This window comes from Xyrauchen texanus, chromosome 36 (assembly GCF_025860055.1).
Source record: "Xyrauchen texanus isolate HMW12.3.18 chromosome 36, RBS_HiC_50CHRs, whole genome shotgun sequence".
NCBI classification, from domain to species: domain Eukaryota; kingdom Metazoa; phylum Chordata; class Actinopteri; order Cypriniformes; family Catostomidae; genus Xyrauchen; species Xyrauchen texanus.
This window is the reverse complement of record NC_068311.1, coordinates 303,561-318,560: the sequence shown is the minus strand read 5'-3', so window position 1 is coordinate 318,560 and position 15,000 is coordinate 303,561. Positions and strand designations below refer to the sequence as shown.

The window sequence follows — 15,000 nt, the reverse complement described above, 5'->3', positions numbered from 1 at the left end:
CACTCACACACACACAAACACACTCACACACCCACACTCACACACACTCACACACACACAACACACACACACTCACACACACACACAAACACACACACACACTCACACACATATACACATACACACACCCACACTCACACACAAACAAACACACTCACACACATATACACACACACACACACACACTCACACACACACACACACACACACACACACACACACACACACATATATACACACACACACACACACACACACACACACACACACACACACACACACACACACACACACACACACACACACACACACACACACACACACACACACACACACACACACACACACTTGTTGTGTTTCCATGTTTTATGGGGACTTTCCATAGACATAATGGTTTTTATACTGTACAAACTTTATATTCTATCCCCTAAACCTAACCCTACCCCTAAACCTAACCCTCACAGAAAACTTTCTGCATTTTTACATTTTCAAAAAACATAATTTAGTATGATTTATAAGCTGTTTTCCTCATGGGGACCGACAAAATGTCCCCACAAGGTCAAAAATTTCAGGTTTTACTATCCTTATGGGGACATTTGGTCCCCACAAAGTGATAAATACACGCTCACACACACTCACACACACACACACACACACTCTCACACACACACACACACACACACACACACAGACACACACACACACACACACACACACTGATGTTTCTGTGGAATTCTGACATAAAACTTCCTATAATGTTCTGACCAGGATAAACTGAAGTTTAGGATCGTATATTAATATACAGTGTATTCACAGCTACACATAAGGGGTTGTTTTGAGTGGTTTGGCCTGTTGCTAAGGTTATCTGGGTGGTTGCTACAGTGTTACACACTGGTAAACAACACTAACTCCAAGACATTTGCTCAGAGGCTCATAAAGAGGCTGACTGATAGATTATTATTCCCTGTAAGCAGCTGATTGGCTGTTTCTCACCTGATGGGTTGAGCAGTCTCCAGGTGATGGAGGGATCTGGCCTCCCATTGGCCAAACATGTCAGCGTGACATTACTGCCCTCGTTCACTGTCAGGTCCTCAGACACTTTATAAATAGTTGCAGGAACTAAGAGAGAAAAGACGATGAGCTTTACTGTTGTGTTCACATGAATATACAGCTCGCACACACACACACACACACACACACAACACACACACACACACACACACACACACACACACACTGATATGACGTCTTACAAAGATCCTGATGCTGACTGTGAACAGACGATGATTGACAATATCGGGAAATGGCAAAACCATGTGTCATAAAGTAATACAAACACATGGTGGTTTAGTGGGCTAAAGCACAGAACTGGTAATCAGAAGGTTGCTGGTTCGATCCCCACAGCCACCACCATTGTGTCCTTGAGCAAGACACTTAAATCCAGGTTGTATCCCATGTGACTCTACCCTCCCTAGCAACCGGGCCAATTTGGTTGCTTAGGAGACCTGACTGGAGTCACCACACGCCCTGGATTCAAACTCATGACTCATTCTTTATTAATCAGTGTTATTCTGTCAGAGCTGTTAGCATAAACAAATTAAATCCTGCCCCTTCTGACTAACCCTGCCCCCATGTGAAAGATAACCACACCCCTTACCCCCCCTTTCAAATTTGACCCGCCCCTCTTGTCTCTGTCACGCCCCGTTCACTCTGAGTCATCAATTCTGTTGTAATATAACTCATAAATCACTACACTGAGGGAGGAATTCACTCAAGCAATTATGCAAAATGTATTTTTTTTAACAAGGTTAGGGAGCAGCAAGTTAATTTAATTTGACCAATCACACAGCAAGAGTTTATAAACAGCTGCTTACCTCCACATAGGATTGAGAGTTTCCATCATCCCCTCACCTCCCCATCTCCTCCTATCTAATCCAGTCCGGGGAGTATATTCGAGCTCGGGTTAAGTCCTGAGCATCGAGACCTTCATACTGGACAGCGAACCACACACGGTTACACTATCCTTAATACAGGATTACATTAACGGCAAACTACTGAGCCAGCTAATGTCACAAACACACCCAGCAAATCAGTGCTGATGGCAATTTACCCACGATAAACTAATGACAAAGCAAACGTGAATGAACATGACTCTAACAGTCTTAATCAACATTCAGAGTGTTGTCAGTCAGTGCTGTCAGACTTTTGCCAGTGTTGTCAGAGTGTTGTCAGAGTGTGGTCAGAGTGTTGTCAGAGTGTGGTCAGAGTGTTGTCAGCGTGTGGTCAGAGTGTTGTCAGAGTGTGGACAGAGTGTGGACAGTGTTGTCAGAGTGTTGTCAGAGTGTGGTCAGAGTGTTGTCAGAGTGTGGTCAGAGTGTTGTCAGCGTGTGGTCAGAGTGTTGTCAGAGTGTTGTCAGAGTGTGGTCAGAGTGTGGACAGAGTGTTGTCAGAGTGTGGTCAGAGTGTGGACAGAGTGTTGTCAGAGTGTGGTCAGAGTGTTGTCAGAGTGTGGTCAGAGTGTTGTCAGCGTGTTGTCAGAGTGTTGTCAGAGTGTGGTCAGAGTGTTGTCAGTCAGTGCTGTCAGACTTTTGCCAGTGTTGTCAGAGTGTTGTCAGAGTGTGGTCAGAGTGTTGTCAGAGTGTGGTCAGAGTGTTGTCAGAGTGTGGACAGAGTGTTGTCAGAGTGTGGACAGAGTGTGGACAGTGTTGTCAGAGTGTTGTCAGAGTGTGGTCAGAGTGTTGTCAGAGTGTGGTCAGAGTGTTGTCAGCGTGTGGTCAGAGTGTTGTCAGAGTGTTGTCAGAGTGTGGTCAGAGTGTTGTCAGAGTGTGGTCAGAGTGCTGTCAGAGTGTTGTCAGAGTGTGGTCAGAGTGTGGTCAGAGTGTTGTCAGAGTGTGGTCAGAGTGTTGTCAGAGTGTTGTCAGAGTGTGGTCAGAGTGTTGTCAGAGTGTTGTCAGAGTGTGATCAGAGTGTGGTCAGAGTGTTGTCAGAGTGTGGTCAGAGTGTGGTCAGAGTGTGGACAGAGTGTTGTCAGAGTGTTGTCAGAGTGTGGTCAGAGTGTGGACAGAGTGTTGTCAGAGTGTTGTCAGAGTGTGGTCAGAGTGTGGTCAGAGTGTGGACAGAGTGTTGTCAGCGTGTGGTCAGAGTGTGGACAGAGTGTTGTCAGAGTGTTGTCAGAGTGTGGTCAGAGTGTGGTCAGAGTGTGGACAGAGTGTTGTCAGAGTGTGGTCAGAGTGTGGTCAGAGTGTGGACAGAGTGTTGTCAGAGTGTGGTCAGAGTGTTGTCAGAGTGTGGTCAGAGTGTGGTCAGAGTGTTGTCAGAGTGTGGACAGAGTGTGGACAGTGTTGTCAGAGTGTGGACAGAGTGTGGACAGTGTTGTCAGAGTGTGGACAGAGTGTGGACAGTGTTGTCAGAGTGTGGTCAGAGTGTGGTCAGAGTGTGGACAGAGTGTGGTCAGAGTGTGGACAGAGTGTTGTCAGAGTGTGGTCAGAGTATGGTCAGAGTGTTGTCAGAGTGTTGTCAGAGTGTGGTCAGAGTGTGGTCAGAGTGTGGACAGAGTGTGGACAGAGTGTGGTCAGAGTGTGGACAGAGTGTTGTCAGAGTGTTGTCAGAGTGTGGTCAGAGTGTGGTCAGAGTGTGGACAGAGTGTGGTCAGAGTGTGGACAGAGTGTTGTCAGAGTGTTGTCAGAGTGTGGTCAGAGTGTGGTCAGAGTGTGGACAGAGTGTGGACAGTGTTGTCAGAGTGTGGACAGAGTGTGGACAGTGTTGTCAGAGTGTGGTCAGAGTGTGGTCAGAGTGTGGACAGAGTGTGGTCAGAGTGTGGACAGAGTGTTGTCAGAGTGTGGTCAGAGTGTGGACAGAGTGTGAACAGAGTGTTGTCAGAGTATGGTCAGAGTGTGGTCAGAGTGTGGACAGAGTGTTGTCAGAGTGTGGTCAGAGTGTGGACAGAGTGTTGTCAGAGTGTGGTCAGAGTGTGAACAGAGTGTTGTCAGAGTATGGTCAGAGTGTGGTCAGAGTGTGGACAGAGTGTTGTCAGAGTGTGGTCAGAGTGTGAACAGAGTGTTGTCAGAGTATGGACAGAGTGTGGTCAGAGTGTGGACAGAGTGTTGTCAGAGTGTGGTCAGAGTGTGGACAGAGTGTTGTCAGAGTGTGGTCAGAGTGTGGTCAGAGTGTGGACACAGTGTTGTCAGAGTGTGGTCAGAGTGTTGTCAGAGTGTTGTCAGAGTGTGGTCAGAGTGTGGTCAGAGTGTGGACAGAGTGTGGTCAGAGTGTGGTCAGAGTGTGGACAGAGTGTTGTCAGAGTGTGGACAGAGTGTGGACAGTGTGTGGACAGTGTTGTCAGAGTGTGGACAGAGTGTGGACAGAGTGTGGTCAGAGTGTGGACAGAGTGTTGTCAGAGTGTGGTCAGAGTGTGGACAGAGTGTTGTCAGAGTGTGGTCAGAGTGTGGACAGAGTGTGGACAGAGTGTTGTCAGAGTGTGGTCAGAGTGTGGACAGAGTGTGGACAGAGTGTTGTCAGAGTGTGGTCAGAGTGTGGACAGAGTGTGGACAGAGTGTTGTCAGAGTGTGGACAGAGTGTGGTCAGAGTGTTGTCAGAGTGTGGTCAGAGTGTGGTCAGAGTGTGGTCAGAGTGTTGTCAGAGTGTGGTCAGAGTATGGTCAGAGTGTTGTCAGAGTGTGGTCAGAGTATGGTCAGAGTGTTGTCAGAGTGTTGTCAGAGTGTGGTCAGAGTGTTGTCAGAGTGTGGTCAGAGTGTGGTCAGAGTGTTGTCAGAGTGTTGTCAGAGTGTGGTCAGAGTGTGGACAGAGTGTTGTCAGAGTGTTGTCAGAGTGTGGTCAGAGTGTGGTCAGAGTGTGGACAGAGTGTTGTCAGAGTGTGGTCAGAGTGTGGTCAGAGTGTGGACAGAGTGTTGTCAGAGTGTGGTCAGAGTGTTGTCAGAGTGTGGTCAGAGTGTGGTCAGAGTGTGGACAGAGTGTGGACAGTGTTGTCAGAGTGTGGACAGTGTTGTCAGAGTGTGGTCAGAGTGTGGTCAGAGTGTGGACAGAGTGTGGACAGTGTTGTCAGAGTGTGGACAGAGTGTGGACAGTGTTGTCAGAGTGTGGTCAGAGTGTGGTCAGAGTGTGGACAGAGTGTGGTCAGAGTGTGGACAGAGTGCTGTCAGAGTGTGGTCAGAGTGTGGACAGAGTGTGGACAGAGTGTTGTCAGAGTGTGGTCAGAGTGTGGACAGAGTGCTGTCAGAGTGTGGACAGAGTGTGGACAGAGTGTGAACAGAGTGCTGTCAGAGTGTGGACAGAGTGTGGTCAGAGTGTGGACAGAGTGCTGTCAGAGTGTGGTCAGAGTGTGGACAGAGTGTGGACAGAGTGTTGTCAGAGTGTGGTCAGAGTGTGGACAGAGTGCTGTCAGAGTGTGGACAGAGTGTGGACAGAGTGTGAACAGAGTGCTGTCAGAGTGTGGACAGAGTGTGGTCAGAGTGTGGACAGAGTGCTGTCAGAGTGTGGTCAGAGTGTGGACAGAGTGTGAACAGAGTGTTGTCAGAGTATGGTCAGAGTGTTGTCAGAGTGTGGTCAGAGTGTGGACAGAGTGTTGTCAGAGTGTGGACAGTGTGGACAGAGTGTGGACAGAGTGTGGTCAGAGTGTTATCAGAGTGTTGTCAGAGTGTGGTCAGAGTGTGGACAGAGTGTGGTCAGAGTGTTGTCAGAGTGTTGTCAGAGTGTGGACAGAGTATGGTCAGAGTGTTGTCAGAGTGTGCTGTGAGTCTGTGATCTCAGTGTGTTGTCAGAGTGTGCTGTGAGTCTGTGATCTCAGTGTGTTGTCAGTCTGTGTTGTCAGAATGTGGTCAGTGTTGTCAGTCTGTTGCTAGAGAGTTGTCAGAGGGTTGTCAGAGTGTTGTAGTTGTTCACAGACTCTCGTCTCTATTCACTAGAGGGCAGATTAACTCTACATCTCTCAGCAGTCTCTCTCTCTCTCTCTCTCTCGCAGTTCTCTCTGTCTGTCTAACATGCATGAAATTGGAAGTGTAGTTGCAGCAATGATGACAAGAAAATCTCAACATAAATACATGTAACTATCACACACGCACTCACACACACACAAACACACACACAAATGACCATCACTGTAGCGTATAGAGTATATCCATCATCTGATCAACACGTGAAGATTCAGCTACAAGAGGAAATGAACTCGACACATTTATATACTGTATGTTATTTTTATACACACAGTCAGTGACTCATATTCAAGTTTTCTATTGTAATATTGTTTCTGATTCAATGACATCCTTCACAATGCATCATGGGTCGAGTAGCTCATTGCCTCATACTTTTGCTTTAAATCAAAGTTTGTTTGGAATGGTCAAGAGTGTTCGCTCACTGCTGGGTCTGAAACGTGTTGACCGAGCAGTGAAGACACACATCATAGTGATTGTGATGAGGAGGAGGGCGTGGCCGGCGCTGAATCAGCTGATCAGCAGGAGAGCGAGATTAAGGCGAGCCGGAGGTGCCAGTTCGAGAATGAGAGAGAGACACACGCGGCTGCACTGCATGTGTGTGTGTGTGTGTGTGTGTGTTTATGTTTGTTTTAAATTACGTTTTAAAACTTTATATTTACTGTTCAGCCGGTTCCCGACATCAACACACTCACAACCACATTGAGAACAAAACCCTTTTAAACCTGATTCAGAGCTCAAAGCTGCTGCTTTTATTGTGCGTCTGGTGAGATTTATCACAGTGTCTTCCAGTTGAACAGAATGAACGATTCCTTTCAGTACAAACTGCACACGAGCACAATAAACCGCCACTGTTTGATCCATTCTGAAGATGAACGACTTTTGCCTGTAATTAATTTTGTCACTCTTTTATTTTGTGTCACGTCTCGGAGCGGTTTATATTAATCTAGAAGGAAATATGCACAGTCAAGTGGATCCTCCTGAACTGCAAAACCATGAATGATTTTCAAAAACAAAACTGCACAAAACAATGTAGAAGACTAATGAACACGTTCCTGCTTACAGAAGAAGATTCGGCTTTCTGCAAGACTCTCAAAAACACACAAACCTGCAAAGATTCAGAATGCACACTACACACTACATACTACACACTACATACCACACACTACTCACTACACACTACATACTACACATTACATACTACACACTACTCACTACACACTACATACTACACACTACACACTACTCACTACACACTACATACTACACACTACATACTACACACTACATACTACACACTACTCACTACACACTACATACTACTCACTACATACTACATCACTACACACTACATACTACACACTACATACTACACACTACTCACTACACACTACTCACTACACACTACATACTACACACTACATACTACACACTACTCACTACATACTACTCACTACACACTACATACTACTCACTACACACTACATACTACACACTACATACTACACACTAAACACTACATACTACACACTACTCACTACACACTACTCACTACATACTACACACTACATACTACACACTACATACTACTCACTACACACTACATACTACACACCAAACACTACATACTATACACTACACACTAAACACTACATACTACACAATACTCACTACACACTACACACTAAACACTACATACTACACACTACTCACACACTAAACACTACATACTACACAATACTCACTACACACTACATACTACATACTACACACTACTCATAAGTATACATTATGATTTTAAACAGTATGCAATGCTAAACAGAAGTGCTACATTATCGTCACATGAACACCAATTTGAAATAAATATGCTTATTTTGTATTTATGTAAAAATGTCTATAATGAGTGAAGAAACAGCTGTTAAATCACACTGAGTTGAGAGCATTGCATTGTGGGATACAGTACCAGTGCACTCTATACGGCACATGTAGGAAGATTCACACACTGTTTCCTGTATGATTTATTCTTATTGTGACAGAGACGTGCAGAAAGCATCTTTACGAGCGTTGAACTGTTCAATACTTGTTAATAGTCATTGATGTTTACTTGTATGATTATTGACAGATCCATTGCTTAGCTTTATTGTTTGACAGGGCTCAACGCTAAGCACTTCGGATGAGACATTAAACTGAGGTCCAGACTCTCTCTGTGGACATTCAAAATCCCGTAAAGAGTAGCGGTGTAACCGCGGTGTCCTGGCCAAATTCCCCCATTGGCCCTTCTCAATCATGACCTCCACATAATCAAGAGTGTCTCTCCTCTGCACCAGGAGCTGCTGTGTGGTTATGATTGGCTGCTGACATCGGAGGGGGCATAATCGGTGTAGGGTTACCCTCCCTTCTCTGTGTGGAACATTTGCATATTTTAAAGTACACAGTTAAAACAACGTCTTTAAAATTTCATCTATGCATTGTTCCTTTTTTAAACCTCTTCAAAAATACTCTTAAGCTGCGTACGCACTGCCTGTGACTTTGTCGCTGCAGGTCGCCAGTTGCTGGCGGTGAAGTCGCTAGTGGGCGTTCCCACTACTGGTTGCCTAGTAACGTTTATAAATGATATTCACGGATGTCATTCCATTGCTGTTGACAGCGAATCTCTATTCTTGCCACTACAAACAAACATTTTGGAGGGAAAAGACTAAATATAAATGGAATCAGTACATAAAATGCTTTATATCAAAGATGAATGACAAACAAGGTGTGCTGTTTGCCATAGCGGCTGTTTATCTGCGGTGAAAACGCAAACGGCGGTCTGTCTGGGTCCACAAAAACATTCAATCTCGGAGTCAGCACGGCGAGTACCACCGGCTGGTGCAAGAGCTGCGGCTGGATATACCATATCCATATCATAGAGCACTGGAACATTGCTAACAGCAAGAATTAGCCTTTCATCCATCTTTCTGTTACTGCAGGAGCTGAGAGAGAGAGAGAGAGAGAGAGAGAAGGATCACATGAGCTCTCCTGTCTTCTCTCCTATTGGTTGTCGCTTCCGTTAGTCGCTCTTCATTTGAATAAAGTTGAACTTGTCTCAACTTTGTCGCATCACTGGACACGCCCACATCTAGTCGCCAACAGCCGCGACAGCTCGTGTCGCCAGAAAGTCGCTGTGCTCTCATTGAACATGAATGGGATGGAGTCGCTGTCGCGCGCGATGTCGCTGGCAGTATGTACGCAGCTTTAGAAGATATAGAGACCAAACATGATACTGAACAATTAAATATTACACATGCATTCATTTATACCGCCATAGTTCAGTTTGTGTGAACTATTGTGCTAACTGAACAACTGCAAATGACATAATCCGGTCTGTGAACAAACATGTGGATGTGTTGTGCGATCGGTCTTTGTTAGGGTTAGGTTACATTAATGCTGCTTCGAGAGGCCTTGAAGAATATTTCTGGTCCTTCTGAGCTCTTGGGGCAAATCTTAGGATGGGGGGTTTTAGAGGTTGCTAAGAAACCACTCATGGACCAATGAGAAGTCCAATGTATTGGAAGATCTGTCCTGCCTCGTGAGGGGTGTCTTGCAGTTGTCCGAGCAGATTATCTGATGGCATTTGTTTGTGTTGTTCCTGCCACGATCCAATCAAAATGGAGCCGCTCTACTTTGCCTTGAAAGTTAGGGAGAGGCTCTGCCATAAACTGGCACCTGGAATGCAATCTGGTCCGGTTGTTCACAACAGCTCGGATGGGCACACGATAGGTTTCATTTGAAAGTTTAGAAGCTTTACTTTACAATGCATGTAGATATTGTGATGAAAATTGCACATATTATTGAAATCAGTCAAAACATGAAACTGATCAAATATTCATGTGTCATATGTCGTTGGAAAGATCTCAGAGAGTAAAATACAACCAGATTATTTGTTTTACTCACAGATGAAAATATAGCGAGTAACAGCAAATTATGTCTTCTTGGTGTTGCTAATATGCCTCGTTTTCTCTTATAACTTCACGAAATATAAACAGAACATAAAATATCACATATGATTATTTAGAGTCTGTGATTATCTTTCAATCGAGTCCACACACAAGACAATCAGATGTATAGATCATTAGATAATCCACATGAAGCACAATGTTACATATGACCACCAGGAGATGGCGCCAAATACACGACACAGACTCAATGATGACTCAAATGACACAGAATGAAACTCATTCTGTGAAATCTCATGACTAAAATCATGTGTGCATGCTATGCAAACCTTTAGTCATTGTTGTGTTTGCATGTGTAATTAGTTCTTATGTACAATTATTATCTTTTATTTGTTTGGAGATGTTTTTGGACACTATGATCAATTATATTTGTAATGTTGGAACTTTTGATCGCTTTGTCGTATCATCACAATATTATTCTCAGATACAGTCGAAATGATTGAGAACAAAACAAAAGTTTTTAACATTATTTACACGCAGAGATATTTAATGTCAAGTACATTTTTGGCTATTTTTTGCTTTTGTTGTTGTGATTTTTCAGCAGTTTCTGATCATAATATATATCATTAAACTATTTGAAAAGTTTTCTTTACAATGACATCAAACACTCGACCTTGTTTGTTATTTGTCGAGTTATAATCTTTAATTTTCGGAATGCCACTGAAACAGGACATCTTTAAAACCAGCTTCAGAGCTTAAATGGTTAATTATAATATATGAATGAACTAAAACATAAATTAAGAGTCTCGTCTGAAACTCGGCCTCTTCTCGACACCACACCGGGGACCTTTATTTTGACATTCAGCTGTCTGGCGGCAAACAAACCGCATTTATGTCCTTCAATCATTTACAAAATATCAGAATACAAACATTATAAATCAAATATGGCCACAATCACAATCAGCAGATATCAGCATTGTGTCATTTACCTTAAAGGAGTGATCGATAGTTAAATGTGAACACGGCAATCCAGACGGCGAATCTGGTTGCCATTGGTGACGGCCCGTGTGTGCGTTCATCTGCGGTTTCGACAGATACTTGTGTGTCGTCTTGTGTGTTACTGAACACGTCTTTAGCCTCTTTTCACCCGTTCTGTTGCGATGAGCTCGCTGCACCGCACGCAACATAAACCCAACGCCAGAGAGTCATGTGACTCAAATGACTCTTTTGAACCGGATCTTTTTCATGAATCACATGAAAAGAACTGAGGGTGTGAACTGAGGAGTGTTCGAGGACCACGCGATGGTACATCAGAGAACCGGTGAGTGAGCTTTTTCTCTCTCTCCTCTCTCTCTCTTTCGTACCCTGTTGGCCTTTTTTTTTCTTTTTTTTCTCCTGTCTCCTCACAGGTCGAGGAAGGCGGGGATGACCACACGGGACGCAAGATACACCCCGCCCCAGGGATACTGGGGCACCCCGGCCTGAGATAACACCGGGAGGAGTGTGGACCGGAGGGGGGTGGGGCCGGGCTACAATCGGCCTGATAGGGCGCGCAAGGGATAAAGGCGGCCGGTGGCGACGGTTCGAGAGAGAGAGAATTACAGGCATGTCCGTCATGTGTGTTTATGTTTGTGTGTTTTGGTTTTGAGTTTAATTAAATTATTATTTATATTGACAAGCCGGTTCTCGCCTCCTCCTTGCCCATCTTAACCCCCTTACATGTACCACTTTATTCTTCTGGTAATTATTGATTGGAGAAGCACAATAAGCTGAATCTGTCATTTAATTCAGACTAAGGCAATACTGTAAAGTCGTATCAGATGACAATCATTCTCATCATCAGAGGAAGAGTAATTAGTGCTGGGTAGTTAATGGAGAAACACTGAGATAATAAAAGCATCTGCACAAATCACACGTACATGATCGTCTAATCTCGATTAATTAAAGAAACGATTAGAAGCTTCCACTCCACAGGAAATCTCCAGTAGTGTTTATAACTATCTCACGAAAGCTCAACATATGCCAGAGTCGTTTCCCAATGCCCAAAGAATATAAACCGTGTTGATTTACTACACTTGTGTTTTCCAAGACGCTGTCAATCCCACAATCCTCACGGCGAGCGCGACGTTTGACTCTCATAGGAATGAACTGAAAACTGTGGACACGTACGATTAGAAGTTAATTAAGTGTGATTAAAATATGTTTCCACACTGTTCAAGCATGCTCTCGTGAGATCCGGAAACATTTGTTGTCCATGTTGTAATTGCTGAAGCGTTGTGTTTGTTTCCCCATGAGTGTTAGCGCTTTAGCTCGTGCAGACAATTACAATAATCACCATAAACGTCCAATCAAACTTTCTACAAAACAACATTCAATAAAGAGAAACTTCTAATAATTAATAATCACAACTTTGGAACACATAAAATCCAAAATTACTTAAAGGGGTCATGACATGTTTTTTTTATTGTATTATTATGTTCCCTTAGGTGCAATTATAGTATTAATATATTTTTTTTTAAGAAAAACTTTTAAAATCTAGTGATTTATGACCTTTTCCCACCCTGTTTCTCATCCTCTGATTCAAACAGTCTGTTTTGGGGGCGTTGTCCATTTAAGACTTCAGTGTTAACGCCCACTGTTATGATTGGCTAAGGTCAGTGCCTATGTATCAATTATTGACGCCTCCAGCCAGAACAATATGCAAGTAAACTAAGTAAAAACACTGTGATTATTCATAATGAATGAAATTGCGCTTTAAAAAGTAGTTTAAAGTTTAAAATAGATTACTTACAGTTTGCGTCGTCGTTGTTCCCAGAATAGTCGGCACGGACTTATCTTTGAGCAACAGTTTTCTGGCAAAGCCAGCATCATATTGAGATTTGTTCTCAAAACAGTCATCCTTAAAATGTACAGAACAAACGCTTAAGTTAACACTGCCGTGACTGGAGCGTCCACAAAAAATAAACTGCATCCATTTTTCCCTGACGCCTGGATCTTTCGGCAGCTTATTCAGAGGTTTTGTTTGACCACAGCCAGGAACAGCACATCTGTGTGGCATCGTAATTTTCCTGTGCACAAGTAGTCTCTGTCAGAGCTCGCTGTCCATCGACTGAACACTTGTGAGGCGACGGCGATACTGAAATGAGCGTAGTTGTCTTGCGCTTAAAGCGTAGTTATCTTGTGCTGGAGGCGGTCATGTGCAAACGCTGTTACGTCACTTCTAACCGACACGTCACTTCTAACCATGAATCCAGAACGAGCTGTATTTTGAGCTTGATTAAATAAATGATTCGTTTAGAATGGGGAGGAAGTCTTAAAATATTAAACTTGCAGGACGTTTTAATGATACAAAGACCTCTTATATACCAAAAGATCAAGGCAAATTTGGTTTCTCATGTCATGACCCCTTTAAACAATTAGAACATGACAACAGTGTTTCCAGCATCATGTGACATCATGCCCTGACCTTCATTTAACCCTTTCAGTAAACTCTCGTCTGAGTGTGTCAGTGTCGTTTGATTTATTTACTTGTTTACACAAGAGCTAGAACAGAATTATAATGATAGTAAACATTTACTTTAACCTCATGTGACCCCCGTGTACACATGTGTGGACTTCACTACTGTTCACGAGACTCTAGACGGTCATTTAAGGGTTAAACTTCTGCCGCACGAGTCATGTGACACGACAACATGACGTCCATTACTGTGAAGCGCTTCTACAGGTGCAGCGCCAACAAAAGTGTCTCTGATAAGAAATCTCTTGAAGTTTCTTCAGTGAATCCTGTTTGGTTGTAAAGAGGAGAGTCTCTAGTTTCATTTGATACGCCGCTTTAAATAATCTGTTCATTTTTCACGTGTCAACACGCTGATAAACATGATGTCCACATATGTGCACACTGGAACTACATTTCCTCAAAAGTAGAAAAAACATTTTTGTTATTTGAATCAACTATTAAACTGTTCTGAGACCAGTGCAGACAGACAGCACACTGGAGGTTAAGTCATGCACTAAATAGGGAGCAAGGGAGCATCCTATAGCTCTCCTATAACTGTTCTGAGACCAGTGCAGACAGACAGCACACTGGAGGTTAAGTCATGCACTAAATAGGGAGCAAGGGAGCATCCTATAGCTCTCCTATAACTGTTCTGAGACCAGTGCAGACAGACAGCACACTGGAGGTTAAGTCATGCACTAAATAGGGAGCAAGGGAGCATCCTATAGCTCTCCTATAACTGTTCTGAGACCAGTGCAGACAGACAGCACACTGGAGGTTAATCATGCACTAAATGGGGAGCAAGGGAGCATCCTATATCTCTCCTATAACTGTTCTGAGACCAGTGCAGACAGACAGCACACTGGAGGTTCAGTCATGCACTAAATAGGGAGCAAGGGAGCATCCTGTAGCTCTCCTATAACTGTTCTGAGACCAGTGCAGACAGACAGCACACTGGAGGTTAAGTCATGCACTAAATAGGGAGCAAGGGAGCATCCTATAGCTCTCCTATAACTGTTCTGAGACCAGTGCAGACAGACAGCACACTGGAGGTTAAGTCATGCACTAAATAGGGAGCAAGGGAGCATCCTATATCTCTCCTATAACTGTTCTGAGACCAGTGCAGACAGACAGCACACTGGAGGTTAAGTCATGCACTAAATAGGGAGCAAGGGAGCATCCTATATCTCTCCTATAACTGTTCTGAGACCAGTGCAGACAGACAGCACACTGGAGGTTAATCATGCACTAAATAGGGAGCAAGGGAGCATCCTATAGCTCTCCTATAACTGTTCTGAGACCAGTGCAGACAGACAGCACACTGGAGGTTAATCATGCACTAAATAGGGAGCAAGGGAGCATCCTATATCTCTCCTATAACTGTTCTGAGACCAGTGCAGACAGACAGCACACTGGAGGTTAATCATGCACTAAATAGGGAGCAAGGGAGCATCCTATATCTCTCCTATAACTGTTCTGAGACCAGTGCAGACAGACAGCACACTGGAGGTTAATCATGCACTAAATGGGGAGCAAGGGAGCATCCTATAGCTCTCCTATAACTGTTCTGAGACCAGTGCAGACAGACAGCACACTGGAGGTTAATCATGCACTAAATGGGGAGCAA

The 15,000-nt window shown here is 43.9% G+C and overlaps 1 protein-coding gene across 2 annotated transcripts in view; it reads right to left on the bottom strand.

Moving 5' to 3' along the window:
* The window catches only part of LOC127630295 (limbic system-associated membrane protein-like), a 321,474-nt gene that overhangs the window by 11,059 nt on the left and 295,415 nt on the right, over window positions 1-15,000 (bottom strand). For both annotated transcript variants that reach the window (XM_052107803.1, XM_052107802.1), the window contains one exon: window positions 994-1,119. In XM_052107803.1, the coding sequence (XP_051963763.1) occupies window positions 994-1,119 (126 nt within the window). The remainder of the gene's footprint in view (window positions 1-993; window positions 1,120-15,000) is intronic.